The following is a 20,240-nucleotide window of genomic DNA, read 5'->3' on the forward strand; positions in this document are numbered from 1 at the left end:
ATTGATTTCTACGCGGTTTGAGTCGTCTGTTAGGTTGAAGGGCAAGAAGGTGGAGGTCAGGTGCAAAGCAAATGCCCTCGCTTTTTCATTCAACGAATCTAGTATAGCTTAATACTGTACGAGTAACGAGTATAAGCATTCAGCATAACAACAAGACAGGGGCCCCATTTCCGACCTCACTAGACTCGAGCTAGTAGTATATACATATGCCAGATATTTCTAAAACCCTTAAATTAAATAAGCCTATAAATGTTTTGAATTTTTTTATACACGTTATAAAATATTTGTTGATATATTAATATTATTTTATGTATATAAGCGGTTCACATTAGTTTTAAAGCAATACAAAGTACTAATCTACACTATTTTTACCGCCGTCCTTTATATTCAACATCACGATACTAAACATTTTTTATTTCTTTATGTTGGAAAAAACGCTCAAACTTGAGGTTAGCAAGGGGACTAACTGCCCATATAGGATAGTCACTTTAAATAATTGTGTACTTTATGTATATTGTTTTTCATAAAACACAAGGTGTTATTTTGTATTTCTGTATACGAAATGGATAGTGCACAGCAGTGTATATATATAAATCAAACTAAAGTATTTATAATATTGCAATCAGTTATGGTACTGCGATTTCCAAATAATTTATAATTGAAAACCCATTAATATTAGACGTCAGTAAGCCGTGCCAGTCAACGCATGTGGGAGTAAGAGTAATAACAATTAAATGTGAAGCGATCAATGTTTTTTCAGTCTCAACACAGCAGCTCTTTCCTATCAATGATATCACAGCGCCACGACACAGAATTTACTATAACTATTTTCTAATAGCATCTTTAGGCCACTATAAAATCAGTGCTGGCAACAGAGTTCTTGCTTGATGATTTTTAGACTTACAGTTTTTGCTTACACATCAACGAGCAATTTATACATTATTTTAAACAGTTATTGCATGCGTTTTACTCTGCCAAACATGTTGCGCTTGGCCTGTCTCCCTCTATTCAAATTAGCAACCGTTGAATCAAATATATTTTATAATGAATTTTTTTAACTTATAAAAAGTGTATATTGTGGTGAAAGTTGGTATTAATAATAATAGTTCAAATTCGATCTTTGGTTCAATAAAAACTATGTCACGTAGTCCAAATTCTCCGAAAGAACATCATTTGCTGTCTAAACTAATTTCAGAATTTATTAATTTAACAATTTTTTGTTAAAAAATTTTAAAGTTTATTCGCTGTTAGCAATTTTTTTACAACAATTGTCAAACAACATGGTTATGCTATTTTCATTTGCATCTAATATATAAACATATAAATAAAGAACAGCGTTTGGCGGCTGGGATATGTTTTTAATAATAGAGGGATAAGGGACAACTTAGGCAGTAAAAGGCAAATTTAAACCCATATTCGAAGACTTATGTCTATAATGAAACTAAACTAAAATTTGCACTAATGAAATGTGAATAAATGTGTATTTCTACTTTACGACATTTTAAATTATTTTAATTTTGGTTATGCTAATTTTCAATAAGTTATATCACAACAATAGAGACAAAGTGCGTCGGCGTGTGAAGGCTTGTTTCGAGTCAATCAAACAAAATACAAAGACATTATTTGGGATTGTGCCAATGCGGAAGGTACATTGGTTCAACATGAAAATACTCTCACAACACAACCTATATAATTGGAATATGCATTTGCACTTGTATAAATAGGGGAAGAGAGCAACACAAGCGAGTAGCAGAGTTTCACTGAGATCCAAGACAAAAGATTCGCCGAGCTGCTTATTAGTATTAACTCTTGCTGAGTGCCTTTTTTTTTCTTTGTACCAGGATGTCATAAAACGGATTATGGCTGATGGACTGCGTCAAACGCTTGATCCACTCCTGTTGATCTTCTTCCGTGGCAGCGGACATGCGGTACACCGTATGCTTGCCCTCTACCACCTGAAATATGAAAATATAACTAATTAAGCAGTACATTCTTTTTATCTTATATACTTACTTTGCCCTCAGAGTCAGTCTTGCACGCCTTGATTATATCAGCACCGCCCGTCGCAAACAGCTCAAAGCAGTGCGGTTTGCTGCGATCGTGAATCTCGCGCACCGATATATTCTCCAGCGGTATAATGCCGCGTGGTTCCTTATCCGTTGTGTATTCAAAATAGTATAAGCAATTGTCGTTCAAAATAAACCAACGTCGTTTCCACGATTTGTATCTTAGCCAAAAGAGAAAAAGCAATTCGTTGGTTAGGCAACCATCTTGGCATTATTTATCAACTTACCTGCCGCCTTGCTTCCACAGCCAGCCCTCCTTGTCGGGATTGAAGAAGGTGTGCATCAAATCATTGCCATCATCCTGTGGTATTTTAAATGGCTCTGTTCGAATTGATTCGTAAAGGGATTCCAGCAGGCCACGGGGCAAATCTCCGCCGTTGTTGATGCCACGATTCATCGATATGAATTGATCAACGGTGGGTTTGTCTTTAACCTGTTGAAAACAGAATTGTAGCTTGCATTGAAGTAAAGTTCGGTGATCAAAATCCAATAAAAATTTCGATAATAAGATTAAAAATCTCTTTAACTTTAGTCGCAAACCTGCAGTCGTTGCTGTGCAAAACAGCACGCATTCTAAACTTTGGACTCTGTCTTGCAGAGTCGGCATATGGACAACAACAAACAACAGTGGATAAGGTGCGTTAAACTTGCAATTTGTGCCCATTGGGCCCATCTGCCCATTAGGCTGGTGACTTGTCTCTCACTTTTTATTAACGCACAGGCCGGCGTGAGATAAGAAAATGTTTTCTATTTTTTTCGAGTTATTTTAGTTATTTATTAAATGGATAAAAACACACCTTCTAGTCCACCGCTCTCGGAAGAGCTGAACCGATTCGAGAAGATGAAAAAACTCGCTGGACATACTCCAGCAGAGATACGAGCTATGATTGCCTCAAGGCAATAAGATTCTTTTGGCCTTTCACAAAGAAGTCTTGGTAACACCAGCTCTGCTTCAACAGTAACTAATACAGTTACCACTTCCCTTGTTTGTTCAACAACAACAACGTACACTGTGGGAGCTTCGACAAGAACTGCTTCAGTTATGTCCACAGGTTATACTACTTCACCAGAGGTTTCCCGTCTAGGGTGCTCGTTTCAGACCATCCCCCCTTCTAGACGCAGGAAGCGGAACCCTACCGATTCTGGAAAAGATCCTACAATATTGAAAAAAAGCAAAGAAACCATTTTCCGTGCGTCTATGGGAAAAACAAAACAAGCTTCCCCATCAACTAGTTTGTGCAACAACCGTTTCGCCACTTTAGCTGAAGAAATAAGCCTTACCGAAGATATCGATACTGATGAGGAATCAATTGAATTTACCGCTGACAACTCAAATATTGACCAGCCGCGTCAAACGGCAGCTCCAAAACCTCCTCCCATATGTGTTCCTAATGTTAACAGTATCAGTAAGCTAGAAAGCACCCTCAACCAGGTAATCTCTGAAGAAAAATATGACATACGTACTTCCAGATCAGGAATCTCTCGAATCTACACAGCAGATGCAACGTCATTCAGAAGTGTGGTTCGTAACTTGACTGCCTTGAATTGCCAGTTTTGCCATAATCAACTCCGTGAGGAAAAACCATATAGGCTGGTGCTGAAGAACATACACTCAACTGTCAGAAGAGAAGAAATAGAGCGCTGCTTCACAGACAAGGAAGCTTGGCTGGAATAAAATCTTGGCTGGTGGAAATGACGACGAAGAAGCCATTATCGCACAAACTAGACAAAATCTGTTCTTTGTAAATCTTAAGCCGACTCCGAATGTGGCCGAGTCTCTAAAAGTAAGCCGTATTGGAAGGCACAGGGTTACAGTGGAGAAGGCTACTCGCAACAAGGACATAGCTCAATGTTACAATTGCCAACATTTTGGCCACACCCGCAATCGCGTTCATTTAAGCCCAGTTTGCGGGAATTGTGCGGGTGAGCATCCTACCGGTCCTAAATCATGTGAGACATACCTAAACAATCAATCCGTATGTGCAAACTGCTCGGAGAATCACCCTGCAGTTTGAAAGGCTGCAAAGTCAGAATAGAATTGAGTAAAAAATTAAAGCCAGGGCCTAGACCACCCAACTACACCATTAACAGAAATAATGAAATCCGCCATGTACAATACGAGTCGTCGTCAGCTGTCAGAAATGGAGTCTCCTATGCTGACATAACAAGAACTAAAGCTGAAAAAAACTACAGCTTTCCTGCTAAGAACACAAACACTCTAAATACTGAGGAACAATACAACTCTAACAGGAACCTTGACACTCTCGAGAAGGCAATCTTGGACATTAACGCCAGATTGGATCAACTTTTTAAATTAGTCATGGAAACAATTGAGCCCAACAAAGCTTTTCGTGATCTAGTTCACGTTCTGATTTCTAAAAAATGATAGTCTTAAACTTAAAAATCATGTACAGAAGAATGAAGAACTTCGACTTTTTCTTATTGCCCACTTTACAGACATCATGCTAATTATTGAAACTCATATGCGCCATGGACGAAAAGTATACACTCCTATGAACAATATTATGCCAATCATCCAAGTAACACCGCAAAAGACGGTTCTGCAATCTTCATCAAAGCCAATATTCGCCACAGTCAAAATAAATCAACAATGCGCACTGATTTACAAGTCACCAGTCTCGATGTACCAACGAATGGTGGTATTATCAAAATAGCTTCTCTGTATCTTCCTCCAAATAAGCGTTGGACTAAAAGCGACTGATCACATTGGGCCCCAAGTGTATAGCAGGAGGGGATTACAATGCTAAGCACCAATGGTGGGGCAACCTAAGGGTATGCAGTCGAGTAAAACGACTACAAGAGGCCATCATAACTAGTTCTAGCGAAGTTCTAGCTACAGGTGAACCTACCTTTTACTCATCTAACACTAGACTGACGCCAACAGCTTTGGACTTTTTGATCGTAAATGGGGTGCCAATAAATAAACTTTCAATTGAAACAAAATACGATCTATCTTCTGATCACCTACTTATAGTAGCAACATTAAGGCACACTCCCCAATATAAATTCAGAAAGAAATTCTACTAGCTCCCGGCTCCTCTGTCGAAACATTTAGGAATGTCCTAGACAGAAGCATTAACCTAAACATGGACATAAATTATCCAGAAGACATCGAAGATGCTATAGTGATGTTCATGGACAAAATTCACGTGGCTGCGACACTTGCTACACCAGGAAGCAGAAATTCTCTTACCCAGAGTAGACGCAGTATACTTCCACAAAACGCTTCAGTTCTCATACATCAAACGATGAGCTAGACGAGAATTTTCCAGAACAGGAGACGCACGCGCCCACAACATTTACAAAAGGTTATCAAATCGTCTTAACAAAGTTCTGGTGAAAAACAAACAAGACCACTTTGACCAAATGCTGGAAAATGCAAGTCCTGATGCATCGCCTAATTACTCGCTGTGGAAACTCACGAATAACCTTAAAAGACAAGTTATTCCAAAGGCTTCCATCACAAAATTCGGCTGGTGGATGGTGCGGCTCCAGTCAGGAGAAGGCCGATATCTTTGCAAACAGGTTAAAGGATATATTTAAGCCATCTTACTCCGGCAGAACAATAGCGCTCTAAGGCTTTGCTTTCCAAGCAAATGGAAATCAGCAATCATAACCATGATTCCTGGAAAGCAACCCACTGAAGTAGATGCATATAGGCCCATTAGTCTTCTACCCGCGCTAGGGAAAATGTTAGAAAGGGTAATACTAGAACGCATCCTCAAACTTCCAAGCGTGAGTCAAGCTATTCCAATGTGGCAGTTCGGTTTCCGAAAAAGTCATGGCACTCCAGAACAGCTACACCGAGTGACAAACTTTGCTTTGGAGGCGATGGAGGACAAGATGTATACAACAGCTGTATTCATGGATATACAACAAGCCTTTGATAGAGTTTGGCATGATGGTCTTCTAAGTAAGCTTAAGACCATTTTGACGCCACAGCTATTTCTTCTTATCAAAAGCTTTCTATCGAACAGACAGTTCAGTGTGGTTGTCGATGGCGACAAATCGTCTACGCTTACAATCTCAGCAGGCGTACCCCAAGGCAGTGTTTTAGGCCCCACTCTTTATTCGCTGTATACTTCTGATATGCCGGATTCCTTGTGCTGTGCAGAAGTTGAAGACGAAAACGTTCTTATTGCAAACTACGCGGATGACACCGCTAATGGTCAGGAGTACAAGCATAAGTGATGCAACCAGGGGCCTATAGGAATATGTGACGGCCTTCGAGAAGTGGGCAACGGAATGGAATATCGGCATTAATTGCAGCAAATGTGCTTGCGTCACATTTACAAATAGGCCTTTGAACTGCTCTGGAATTTCCATGCTCGGCTCCACACTTCGACACGAGACCTTCTACAAATACCTCGGGGTGATTTTGGACAGAGGACTAACGTTTCAAAGGCATACGACTATGATCAAGCGAGCAGTACTTTCAAAGGCTGCAAAAATGTCGTGACTCTTATCGCCGAGAAACAAACTCTCATTGGCAAATAAAGTTCGCCTGTATAAATCCATCTTGACCCCAATTTGGAAGTATGCGTTGCAAATATACGGAATTACGGCCAGAACTAATCTGAATAAAATAAGAGTTGCTCAAAGTAAAGTAGTTAAATCACTATGTAACTCCCCCTGGTACATGAGAACCAGAGATATAGAAAGAGATCTTAATATTCCAAAGATAGGCGATGTATTGAGGACCAATGCGAGATTATTATAATTATTTGTTCATGGAAAACAAATCAATTAAATATTGTTAGAATAACTTAATTTGTAAAGTAATGTATATATTGGTATGCCTATGCTGTAAAATTGTATGTAAAACCTGGTAAACTGCTACCTATGTGGCAGCTTGTTGAATTCAATTAATAAAATGTACAAAAAAAAAAAAACATAAAAAAGAAGTCTAGACTAAATTTTATAAATACGAACCGACGGTTCCTATAGGAACAACCAAAAAAATTGTTTAAAAAAACCAATTCCTGGACAACTGCAATTGAAAAAGGATTTGGGGAATTTTAGAAAATAAGGACGAACAGACGACATTTTTACATATATCAACTCGGTTGTTAATACTGGAAAAGAATAAAATACGTTATTGGTTGCCAATGCCAAACTCCTAAATATATTCGATATACTCTGCAAGGGTATAAAAAGCTATATTCCTGATATAAACCTGAATTTGAAAAAAATATAGTGGAGTAAATATTCTGCTTTTTTACTCTTTACTGCGACTCAGTCAAAATGATGATATCCGAATTTTTAAGATTTGAAATATACAAGTTATTCTTGTATCCAAACATATTAAAGTGCTTACAGATGGATTGTGTAGTGAGGTATTTAGCATTATAATTGCGAAGCTGAGCACATAGCATGTGTCCGTGTTGGTGAATATATCTGGATTTAGTTGACAGTAGCGCTGTGCGAAGGTCTCCATCATGCGATCGATCTTTTGTGCCTCGCCGGGCAGGCGAAACGACCACAGAAATTGTCTGTAGCAAGGAAAACGAAGAGAGAAACAATGCTATTAGCGATTGTGGTAATAATGTGGTTGTCACCTACCTGAGGGCTTGTACTAGAATGAGATTGGTAAAATCGTGAAGCGCCACAAAAGCCTTGAGCACATCTTCATTAAAATCGTTTTTTTCGCCGAGGTAATCGCCTAGAAATAAGTATATTTTTAAAGTGTCTAATGGTTTTTTCGTATCGAAGGCCGTAGGGCGTAGGGAATCAATCACTGTTATTTGCAATAATTTACCAATGGCTGTTTTATTCAGTCCCTCTCCCTTATAGAGAAAGTGAGCAACGTCCTGGGGATCATGACGTAGCAGCCTGTTTTCAACGAGATACTCAATGCCTAAAAAAGTAAGACAAAATTGTAAAAATATTAAAATATAAGTTAAGTAACCATGTCCGTCTGTCCATATGAACGTCGAAATATCTATCGATATCCCAGAAAAATTATGAAATTTCGCGTTCGCATTCCTAGTTGCTGAGTAACGGGTATCTGATAGTCGGGCAACTCGATTTCCAATTTTTTAACTTCCTAAGATCTAGACGTTCATACGGACAGACGGAACTGGCTAGATCGACTCGGCTATTGATCCCACATTAGGAATATATATACTTTATATGGTCAATAAATCTTACTTATCATGAATCTTATTTCTTATCAATGAATACTATACTCTTTTACTCTTTTTAATAATTTATTTAAGCTAATATAAATTATTAACTCCACAAGCTAGCATCGCATAATACTTTCCCCACCCTACACAAGGTGATATAAATGGCACATTTGCATCGAACTTTAGCATTCGTGACATAAGAGATACCGGTTTCTCTTTTCAATGAACTTTAATTATACTTTTAAACGATTTTTAACACGTAGATTAATGTTGAATAGCTAAATAAAAACCAGTAACATATTTACGAATGCGTTAATCCAGACTTGAAAACAACTTATTGACGAAACAAGCGTAAATTCCTACAACTAATTCGAAATAATGTTGGTTAGTTTGCAACCATTTATTTACCTTTTTTTGGGTCCATGTTAAACTTTTTACGGCCAATGGACATCTGTTTATCTTTATTGGAATGCTTGCAGTCTTCGGGCACATCCAGCGCCTCCATTTCTGATACAACCTCGCACAACTCATCTTTAATTTGCTGAAATTTTATAATCAAAATTGTACAAATTATAATAATATTTTTAATGAAATTTAGATAGAACTAGGCAATTCAAAGTTAATGAATGTAAAATGTTTTTCATAATGTGCAAGTGTCTGCCGGATGAAGTAAAATAAAAAAAAGGGGAGAATGACATAGTTGAGTTCCCTGACTAATAAAATAATGAAAAAATATACAACGATTTTTCAAAAATGTGGGCGTAGCTGTTTTATGGCGTTAGAGTGGGCGTGGGAATCGATGCAAATCGATAGAAATTTACAATAATAATAAAAATATGAAAAAATATCAACACAACACAGCGTGGCAAGATGGGTCAACAAACTGGCGGTGCGTCTTTGTCTCTAGAACCTGTATGCTGAATCTCAACCTTCTAGCTTTTATAATTTCCTGAGATCAAACGTTTTAAGACCATAAAAGTAGAGGCTTGATCTATATTTTCTTAACGATGTACTATCGAATGTTTTTTACACTTTCCTTAACCACTGGGGGCATGTAACATGTAATTTATTATTTATTTGAATTCAAAGTTTAACATAGTAGTACCAAAGACATTAGAATATTTTAAAAATAATTAAAAATTAGGCACTAAGTGCGGTCATAAGCACCTAAGAATCGAAGTCTACTCTAATTTTTCACACGTCGCAAGCTGAATACTCTCTCTAATGACAATTATTCTAATATAGTCTAATTTTAAATTTATTTTGTGATATTATTTATATAACTTCGGCTATTAATTTTTTCAAGGTTTATTCAAAAAATAATATCATTGCGTTAAGCAATTCAAAACCAGAATATTTTACATGGTACCATTTAATCAAAAATAATATAGAATTAAAGTCTAAGAACTTGTAAAGTTAAGGGCATATTTTGTCAAATTTACAATGCACGAGCATACGCGTGCACAGTTGTCGTCTGTCACTGTTGCGTAGAAGAGAGCTGATGGCTGTAGAGCGCTTCGCTCTCTCGCTCTTAAACAAAAATTCAAAAGAGCCAGGAGACACCTCTAGAGCCGGCCCTAAAAAATCGTGTGCAAAAAAATCGTATGGCGTTACGCATCTTGTTATTCTGGTGTCTTTGGAAGAATCATTTGTTATGGCATTAAAAAGTATAGCCAATAAAATCCAATTTTTAAAATTTAACATTGTGAAGTCTAAATCGGTGTTGTCCCACTTTGCATACCTTTGATGGTCGCCTGAGGATGACTAGATTGTCACTCTGTTCAGTATTGATGTCATTTCGCTCGAGAAGCATGCGGCAACACTCGCACAGATTCGATTGCTGGCTCTCTCGCTTGCTGTCGTTGTTATTATTATTTGAATTACATTTGTTGGTTTTGTGTATGTTAGAGTTCCGCTCGGACTCACTTTGTGAGTTGGAGCTGTCGTCAATGAAGCGCATTTCGCCGATATCGGGTGTAAGCGGTGAACTGTTTCTCGAACTAAGATCCGTTTCCAGAAACAACCCGCCAGTTTCAATTTCATTCTCCACGTCAAGCATGCGACCCAGGGAATTAGAGCGCGATTTGCGGGGGGATCGCCTTGCGATTATTTCGCCATTTTCATTTAAAAGCAGTTCCACGGGTCGCGACACAATTAACGTTCTTGTTGTCGTTGTGATGGTTGTGTGCTTGTACTCCGTTCGCTTGCTTAAGAGTTCCGTGTTGGGTTCATCGCAGGGTAGGCGCTGTACCTCTGTGACTTTCGTGGTTACATCGCTGCAATTTACGGTTTGGGTGCTTAATGTGGGGCTGGCGGGAGGTGGGCTGTCCGGCGCTAATTTCGTGATAGTATATGTGGCCACACTAGTGTAGGGAGCAATGGAAGGGGAGCGGGGCTTGGGTGGAGGTTTCAGCGCGATCACAATGTCCGACTTAGGCGTGGCCTTAGTAGGGCTTTCATTTCTGTCCCCTCTTTTCGTTATAGAATTGCATGAGCATCGAACGCAAACGCTCCTAGGGCTACTATCACTACGGCTGCCCCTTTCACCTAGAGGCCAACGATTTTCTTTAAAAGCGGCAGACGATACATTTCGGGTGTTGACATAGAAAGTGCTGTTGCTTCGCCGACTTTCAGGGAATTCCGATTGAAATAACTCCACACTTAAACCATCGCAACTCACCGGCGTCGTGGATAGGTCAAGGCAGCTCCTTTGCAACGGCTGCTTTCTGACAACACTTTCACTTCCTCCCAAGCCGGAGGAGCATTTCTTGTTTTTGGGCTGCCGACGAAGCGAGGAGAACCAGTTACTTATGCTGGGACGCTTCTGGTGGAGGGATGCCATCCTTCTTGCACAATTTCTCACTTCCTCGGAAAAAAAATGCTGCACTTAAGCATGCCTCTCCATGGTGCCCCGCTGAAAATTTTATAGATCTAAGTTTAAGAGAATCTTTTCGGTCCAATTTCTTGAGGTAGTCAATTTACAAGTACAATTCGGCGTTTTTGGCTTTCATACCCGATACTCATTTAGTAAGGCAAAATTGGCATTTAAATAACCTACCAAAATAAACTAAGAGTAAAAGAAATGGTCCAACTCCTTACGGCAACCTAAAGCATTCGGAGTCTCTTCAGTACAGCAGTTGTATTGCTGCTCGCATATCTCAATCTCTATCGCACTTCCATTAGCTGGGTAACAAATACGTTATTTGTCATTGTTTAATAATTAACCGTCATTCGGTAAGCCAGCTTATCCTTTAAATTACAATAGAGTCTAAAGTATTGCGATCACCATCTATGAACCAAAGCTACTTCAAAATAATGGTCTGGGTGTTCTGGGTGGGTTCAAGATATGTTTCCTGCATTCTTTCTTGGTGAACACTGGTTAAACCGAAGACCCTAGAATATTCTAGTGTCTTTGGTTAAACGAATGTATATTGTTTATTGGACAATTTCATCGACACAATCACAAAGTCATACATCAAATTAATGCGATCAGAGATGGCAAGTGTATTACTTTTGTACCCAAAGGCACCTTGATTTCCGTTAGTTTTGTATATTCTTACAAAAGCAACCTGGTGGCACGTTTGCTTACTTTTTTTCTGCAGACATTTCCCACATCTCATTAAAATGGCAATGGGGAAGGGGGTTCAGCTATGTATTTTTCACTGAAATTTGAGAGTATTGTGACCAATCTACAAAAATATTACCGACCTGAGACTGACTGCGCCCTTTTGCAGATACCTAAATATGTTCTGAGGCTTTTAGTGTATCAACGTGGTAGCAACAGGTACTCCCAAACAACAACTGCGCTTTTAAATAGATCGTGTATCTTATAAAGCCGTTTTTGTATATATTTGCTAATTGTGTATTTCGCTTTCGCGCTCCGTTTTTGACAGCTTATTGTTCTGGCACTTCTCGATTCATAACAATGTAGGTCAATTCAATAGGCTTAATCGTCTACGCGTTGGAAATTCAGCATACCCCTTAAAAATGTAAGATATTTTGGGCGTTAGAGTAAGCGTGGAAAAAAGTATTTTGGCAAAACCTGAACCTATTAGATAAACCGGAATTTTACTGGAAAGCGTGTTAACTAATGCTTGAAATATGCGCCCAGTTTCTAAATTATACAACGATACCATCTACGAAAAATTCATTTTTGTATTAATTAATTACTAATGGATATACATATACATATAATATACATATGTTAGTCGAATATAACATATATTTAGCACTTGACCATATTGATGCTCAATAACTTTTATCGAAAAATGTTTAAATCTCTGCGTATTTTTGCAGAAAACGTTTAGAATTTTTACATTTGAAAGCGATACCAAGACAAAGAGTCGAGACAAGGCAAGACCACATAATCGTAGTACGTCCCGGTCCCCAGCCATCCGCTTCCGCTGGTCGTTTTCCATCTTTCTAGACGTGAGATGTCTGCAAATGCTGTTGGCCGAAGTCATTTGAACTCGGAAAATATACGAACCGGTACCGGTTTTCTTTCCTCCCTTTATAATATCTACCATTCCATTTTTTCGGTGGAATTTCTGCCATTTTCGTTGGTTGGTTGATTCTTGGTTCTTTTGTCTGACTTGTTGTATGTTTCTACATAATGCTCCCTGACTACTGTTTGCTGGAATAGATACCTTAATTCTTTACTTATATTTTAACTCGAATTGTTTATAAATTGAATATTTTCCTAACTAGGAGAGAAAAAACATGAAACCATTGTCTTTTATTAAAGTCAGAACATGTGTGCAGCGTAGGTCCTGGAGATTATACTTGTACGCCGTATTCTCAGGGACCTTCTGCGCATATCTAGCAGGGGCGCATTCGTTTGGCTCCCTCACAAAAAATACATCTTCATTTCGAAGGCAGCTGTTTCCACGTTGACAGCTTGTTCGAAGTTTGTTCTGAAGCATATGTATTGGATTTGGAAACCGCAAGAAGTGTCTGGCATTATTACGGCCTGGAAGGAGCAGCATGAACAGCAGTACTGCGTCGCGAGTTTACCTTTGGGATAACCAACGATCAAGGCCAGTTGGTCTGGGTAATTCCTATTCCCAGGAACCAATACTCCTATTATAGAGATATGTATTCTTATGGCTATACTATACCATAATTCAGTATAAAAATTCTAATTCTAATTCTTTTCTTCGTTACCATCAAATCCATTTTTGTCTTTCTTTTATTTATATATATATATTATATATTATAATACTATTATATTATTTATATTTACGTATTCCAAGCAGCTAAGCTTTCTTTGGTTTAATGGAAACCCGAAATCGAGGACTTTTAGGATGAAAAGCATGGATTTAGTAAAGCGCTCGAAGCCCTAAAAGAACCCTTGACACACAAAACGGCTATTTCGAACGGGGTACAGTAAAAGCCTCTGAGCTTTCTTTCCCTACTACTCTTTATTGGTTATCAATTGTGTAGGGTAAATTAACAAATACGAGTTGGGCAATTTTTTTTTTGTTTAGTTTTTTGTATAAATGCACATTACATAGTTTCAAAGTTAGTTTCAAGTTAGTACCTGTACCTGTTTCCGCTAGACAGCAAAATCAGACAAATGAGAGTATATAAGCTCAAAATGAAACTTTAAATTTAAAAGTAAACAAATAACCAACTTGCATTTCTAAACGGGATAGGATGGGGAACGAGGCAGCAATAGGAAGGAATTGCAAATGCATTTTATAATCTGCAACTAAAATCACACTAACAAACGCCCAATTCGATAACGCTATATGTAATTTTTATTTGCAAAAGGCCGGGAAGTAATTTTAAAATTTAAGATTATACAAAAAATCTTAGCTAGTTTAGTTAGCTAACTTATTTAATTATCTGCAATCGGTAAAAAAGAAAACGTAAGTTGATGTCATGGCACGTGATTTTTCTAAGTGCATATTGAACAACGTTTATTATTTAAAGTTGTGATTACCTCATACAGAATTGTCAAAATTGTAACATGCCTTCGCCTATGCTCACGTACTTAATAGATGTCACTCATCATAAGTACACATGTAAGTAGCGAATACTAAACTTGTTATAGTCAAGCCAATTAACAATTATAGTTCGCAAGATCTGAAAATTTTACTGTTTATGCTGAGTTTCAAACTTGCTATGATAAGACATCAATGTTCTTATTTGGACCATTTACTTTTAGCAGGACAATAGAAAAAGTGAGGTTTACAGTGGACCAGAGTCAGTCGAACAAAAACCAAGATAATATAAAATATTTAATGTATCGTAATTAGTAGATTTGTATATTTCTATTCGTATCCTTTGTATTTGTATATTTATATTAGGAAAGAGAAATGGATATACATATGTAATTTCATTTAATTTTAAATGATATTATTTTCGCTCAAATAAGGGACCCTGCGACCAGGGACAGAATTAACTGAGGAAACAAGGGGCACTTCAACACAATGTAATCGAATTGCTTAAGTTTTTTGACAATTAATGCCCTGTTATTCTCTCTTTCCGAAAAGACCCGAATGCAATTTGAAATAGTTTCCATAGAAGAGAACAGACACACAAAACCGAATGTGATCATTGTAAAAAACAAATAAAACGACACTTAGTTGCGTCTTTCCCTTTAAGGAGGCAAGTTATGGATGTTTCACTGTACGTACAGAGGTGGTAAAATGTATTTAGATAAAATACATAGTAATATACTCCAACTGCCGATGATAACACGTTAATGTTTTTGATTGGACTATTTGCCAGGTACATTCAGTTTACACATTTCAAAACTATTTTCTGCATTGGAAATTTTTGTATTTGGCTCCTTAGTCTTAAGTAAGCCAGCTACATAGCAGTTTCTGTGAATACAGATTTAAAATATTTTGTACATATATACATAAAACAAAAAACGCAAGAGAACATTTTTGACAACGTTTATTACCCGTTTATTACCCGTTACTCGTTCACTAGATTCGTTGAAAGGTATGTAACAGGCAGAAGGAAGCGTTTCCGACTATATAAAGTATATATATTCTTGATCAGTATCAATAGACGAGTCGATTTTGCTATATCTGTCTGCCCGTCTGCATGAACGTCGAGATCTCAGGGACTAGAAGGTTGTTGACCCATATTGCCCACTCTAACGCCCACAAGCCGCACACAAATGCCACGTCCACACTTTTGAAAAATGTGTTTATATTTTTTCACATTTTTATTAGTCTTGTAAATTTCTATCTATTTGCAAAAAACTTTGTCACGCTCACTCTCATTTTCTTATTTTATTCCCCCATATCTATCGATATCCCAGAAAAAATATACAATTTCGCATTCACACTAGCGGAGTCACGGGTATCTGATAGTCGTGGAACTCAAATTTTCTATTTAAGAGTTTCAATAAAACTATAGCATTTGCAATTTTCCTGTCTTTGTATTACCGAGAAACCTTTTTATTATGTACTTCCTGCAGTCCCCTGCATAACAAAATATTTAGTTTATATTATAAAAACGAAGATAAGATTAGCGATTAAGCAAACCATGCGGTAGCATAACTCCACTGTCAACCCAAAAGGCAAGTATTATTTTCGGTTTTCCCTGTAATCGGTGAAAATCAAAGTTCACTCGCCGCACAATTCACACTCCCGACTATTTTAGGTTACATGTACACAATTGCCAGAATACAGGCTGAGTACTGTACAATGGCCCAAAATAAACATAGACACAGGCTGGCCGAGCGCGCCATTTACATTCTTGGCACCATTACCGAGGAGAGCAAAAATGTTTGCAACACCAGGGGACTTTTAACCTCACCATTCCCTTTTCCTGACCGGTCGGTCTGAGTGTTTTTGGCATGCTTTGTTGACAGGCTCGCGTTCAAAAAACAAAAAGGAAGACACCATAAGAAAGTTGCTTCGGCAAGCAGAAGCTTATAAAGCCTTGAAGAAATTATAAAACGAAAACAAATGTTGTGTACCGAAAAATAACACTTTCTAATAAAAAACAAAAGAGATTGCTGCGCTCGAGTTCCCCGACTATCAGATACCCCTTACTCAGCTACTAGGAATGCGAACGCATTCGGTATACCGATAAAATTGGCAAGAATTATAAACTGGGCGTTAGAGTGGACGTGGCAACATGGGTCAACAAACTTGTGCTGCGTCTTTGTCTCTAGAATCTGTATGCTTAGTCTCAACCTTTAAGCTTGTATAGTTCCTGAGATCGAGACGTTCACACGGACTGACAAGAATAATATATACCTTATATGGTCGGAATTGTTTCCTTCTGCATGTTACATACTTTTCAACGAATTGAATATACCCTTTTACTCTACGGGTATAAGGAAACTATATTATTTTTTTTTTTTTAATTCAGTCATTTTATTTTTATCAATATAAAACATAAATTATATGTATGTTGTTAAAAAACTTGTGTATACCATCAGAAACATCGGCCCTAATTTTTCCCATTCATTTTTTGAATATTCCTATCAAAGCTATATGGTATTGTGCTTAGATTCAGCATGAACTATCAGCAATAAGAAGTAGACTTTTAAGAAACTTTCATGCAGATAGCTTTTAATCTAAGGCAAGTTTGTGTACAAACGGAAGGAAATGACTACATCGACTTGGATGTGTAATGATAAAAAAATATCTCCAAATTTACATAAATATATAAAAAAAAATTAATGTGTTAAATAGGACAGAAACTAGTAGTAGTGAATCTTAAATCATCACAGTCATAATATATTTAAGGGTTTGTTTAATGTCTTTGGTTTTTATTAGAGGACGAACAGCTCCTTTGCTTGAAATCAAAGATTGGGTGCACTATCACCACTCCATGGCATCGACTGGATTGGCGGCACAGCAATGTTTGGCAAGTTAAGTGGAATTTTTTGGAATATTGACCTGTTGAAACGTCTAAACAAGTCTCAGTTTAAGACATCACTTTCAAAATTATGATAAATACAGCTGTGTTCATAAAAATAGCAGTGCGAGGGAAACTAATAAATAAAAAGGTATTTTTCCATGTCTCTTTTCTGAATCGACTTTTTATTTTACTTATTTTTGTAAAATGGAATGTGTAAATATGGAACAAAAGAAAATCATTCATGTTATCCTATTTTTATTTACATTCCTGAGCAAATTCACTATTTTTATGCTGTTCATAAAAATATCAGTGTCTGGTTTTGTCCAATATTTTCTAAAAAGTTAGTTTGGTTAAGTTAATTCGCATATTTAAAAGAGCAATAAAATAAAAAAAAAAAATAAATAAAAAAATATATATTTTAGCGGGTAGAGGCTCCAAGGAGAAAAGAATGTTAATTCTTAAGCTAAGAAAGGACGGAAAAACATATAAGGACATTCAAAAAACCCTTGAATGTTCTGCCAAAATGGTATCCAATGCCATTAAATATGAATGGAAGCCCGAAAACTGTGGAACCATACGTAAAACCACATATATAGAGGATCGACGCATAGTTCGTTACAGCAAAGTCTATCCTTTTGCAGCCTTTAGGGACATAATGTCTGAGCTGAACTGGGGAATCAGCGACGTTACAATGCGGAGACTACTGAATCAAAATTTAAGTGCGAGGAGTCCACGAAATGTTCCCCTACTTAGCCCAAGGCATATTAAGGCAAGGTTAAGCTTTGCTAAAACTTATTTTAACTGGCCAGTCCCCAGATGACGTAATATCATTTGGACTGATGGCTCAAAAATAGTTCTATTTGGTGGAACTGGTTCACTACAGTATATCTGACGACATCCAAACACGGAGTACCACCCAAAACACACACTCAAGACTTTCAATCATGGTGGACCTAAAATCCTGGTATGGGCTTGTTTTTATACAATGCATTGTATTGCAACGTATATAGTTAATATATGTGTAGTTGTAATGTTTTTGTGTTGTGTAACATCCAATTTATGTGTATTTTAACAGATAATTCTAAAGTGTCCCCTGAGTTTCGTGGAGTATAACTAATTTTCTGACAAAAGATAAAAACGTCAGATTGTACCTTTAACTATTGTCTTTGACGGTAAAGTAATATCTTTTGTTCATTTTGGCTCGTTTTCTAACAATTTTATTTTATATAATATGCAAGTTCGAGTTCAGACAGCGACCTCCTGGACAGTTGGAGGCGTAAAAATAGGCAAATAAATGATGTTTCAGATTACGTTTATTCCGCAATCAACAACAATAATCTGGAATCGAAAAGACAGAAAAGATTGGCAAAAAATAGTGCATTTTGAACTATTCATTAAAAGAAAACTGCCCGAGTGTAACAGACAACTAGACCGATATACATATATTGCCAAACATACTAAAAGGATGGCGTGTAACATAACAATTCTTGTTAGTGATTTTGAAAACTCAAAGACAGCACAGCAATATATAAGCACCAGGCTTTTAAATAAAAACCATAACAGCGACATATATCCGCCCTATAATGATATAATATGTAGTGATCCAAGCAAAATTACAGTGCCGACCAGAGAGTATAGAAGTAATGGAAAATACTGCTCAAGTACTATTACAAAATCTCTATATCACCAACGATCCATAAAGTACTTGTCCGCGGATTTCAAATCAATAATTCCGCGTTGGTTCTACTTGGATTCCTAGGCGAAAATGCGAATAAGGCCCGAAATAAACTTTACAAAAGGGACCGACTATTACATGCCAGGAAAAATAGTCGAATCAATACGATGAGTGATATTTTCCACAGAGCGATTGATTCCTCGGACCCACTATTATCAACAATTTGTTTAAAAGAAGGAGACCGAAAAAATAGGAAAACACCACTACCGAAGGCAGTATAAGTCTTTTGAAAATACAATCTGATTTTAAACCTGATCCAACAGACAAATATTGGATTCACATTCTGATTTTGATTCGAGTTCAGATTCGGAAATTTATAATGTAGAACTAGAAGAAGAAGAGGGCGATTATTCATAAAACCATATATCTATACACATTTATTATATTTAAAAAACAATAAAATTTCGTTGACTCCTGAGTCATACCAGTAGTTAATATGGGAGGCAAGAGAGGGCGTGGTCGCACAGACTCCAAATTGTACAAACTATTTGCGATTTAACAACAAAATGTACAAACTTTCAATCCTGTAGCTTTATTTTTAGACTTTATGCCAAAAAATTCGAATTCAGGACCACAGTGCAATGGTATGATTCCATAACATATGAGTTAAGGTATTATAGACCAAAACGCATATGTCAGTCAACATACTTAGTGATGTCTTACTGTCATATTCTTAATATATTATGTCCTTAAAATGGTTATTCCAACAGGATAATGATCCAAAACTAAGAATTGGTTCATCCAAAATAGAATAGATGTAATGCCGTGGCCAGCACCATCTTCCGATTTAAACCCGATTGAAAACCTCCCCCCACACGTTAAACAATATGTGTCGAAGAACTCACCGACGTCTAAGGCTCAGATTTGGCAAGTTGTGCAGGATGGATGGATGATAGTCGAAAATTCCCCCCAAACGTTGGCAGGACCTGGTGGACTCCATGCCGCGTGGATGTAAGGTTGTGCTGGCTAACAAAGGCTATCGAACCGAGTATTAGGCTCTAATTAACACATTAAAAAGAAATACTAAGTTCGTTCTAGGTAAAGTTGAATTTTGTTAGTATTATTTTATAGCACTGCTATTTCAGTGAACACCAGAATTTCTGACTATTATGTTGTTTTAATCTATATTTTCGAAACTATTGAAGAAATAAAAATTAAACATTTGTTGAATTGCTTGAAATTAAATACCTAATGATATTATGAAAAAAAAAAATGTCCATTAAAACTGAAAATCATAGGAATTTTTTATCCTAAGCTTGCAGGTCCCAAGCACTGCAATTTATATGAACACAGCTGTAGATAACGATCTGGGATGGTTTTGACTCTATATTATGAAAATGTGCCCCAAATCATAATTGATGAACCACTGTGCTCTACCATTCACATTCCCCAGGTATTATTAAAATTTTTTTAGCTGAATTAAAGTATGTATATCTTAGTAAGCCTAAATGCGTT

At 37.1% G+C, this 20,240-nt stretch overlaps 1 protein-coding gene across 7 annotated transcripts in view; it reads right to left on the minus strand.

Moving 5' to 3' along the window:
• Positions 1 to 281: 281 nt before the first annotated feature.
• Positions 282 to 20,240, minus strand: part of LOC6619309 (cytohesin-1) — a 34,014-nt gene continuing 14,055 nt past the window's right edge. For 2 of the 7 annotated variants that reach the window (XM_032727699.1, XM_032727700.1), the window contains exons 2-8: positions 8,624 to 8,756; positions 7,846 to 7,944; positions 7,650 to 7,749; positions 7,405 to 7,579; positions 2,294 to 2,499; positions 2,014 to 2,227; positions 689 to 1,955 (exon numbers count right to left, since the gene is read on the minus strand). In XM_032727699.1, coding sequence (XP_032583590.1) covers positions 1,803 to 1,955; positions 2,014 to 2,227; positions 2,294 to 2,499; positions 7,405 to 7,579; positions 7,650 to 7,749; positions 7,846 to 7,944; positions 8,624 to 8,756 — 1,080 coding nt within the window. In that variant the 3' untranslated portion in view covers positions 689 to 1,802. Of the gene's footprint in view, positions 1,956 to 2,013; positions 2,228 to 2,293; positions 2,500 to 7,404; positions 7,580 to 7,649; positions 7,750 to 7,845; positions 7,947 to 8,623; positions 8,757 to 9,956; positions 11,130 to 20,240 lie in introns of those variants that run through there. The other 5 variants (XM_032727695.1, XM_032727696.1, XM_032727694.1 and 2 more) reach the window with 5 other exon arrangements.

The sequence above is a fragment of the Drosophila sechellia genome, chromosome 2L (genome assembly GCF_004382195.2).
Source record: "Drosophila sechellia strain sech25 chromosome 2L, ASM438219v1, whole genome shotgun sequence".
NCBI lineage: Eukaryota > Metazoa > Arthropoda > Insecta > Diptera > Drosophilidae > Drosophila > Drosophila sechellia.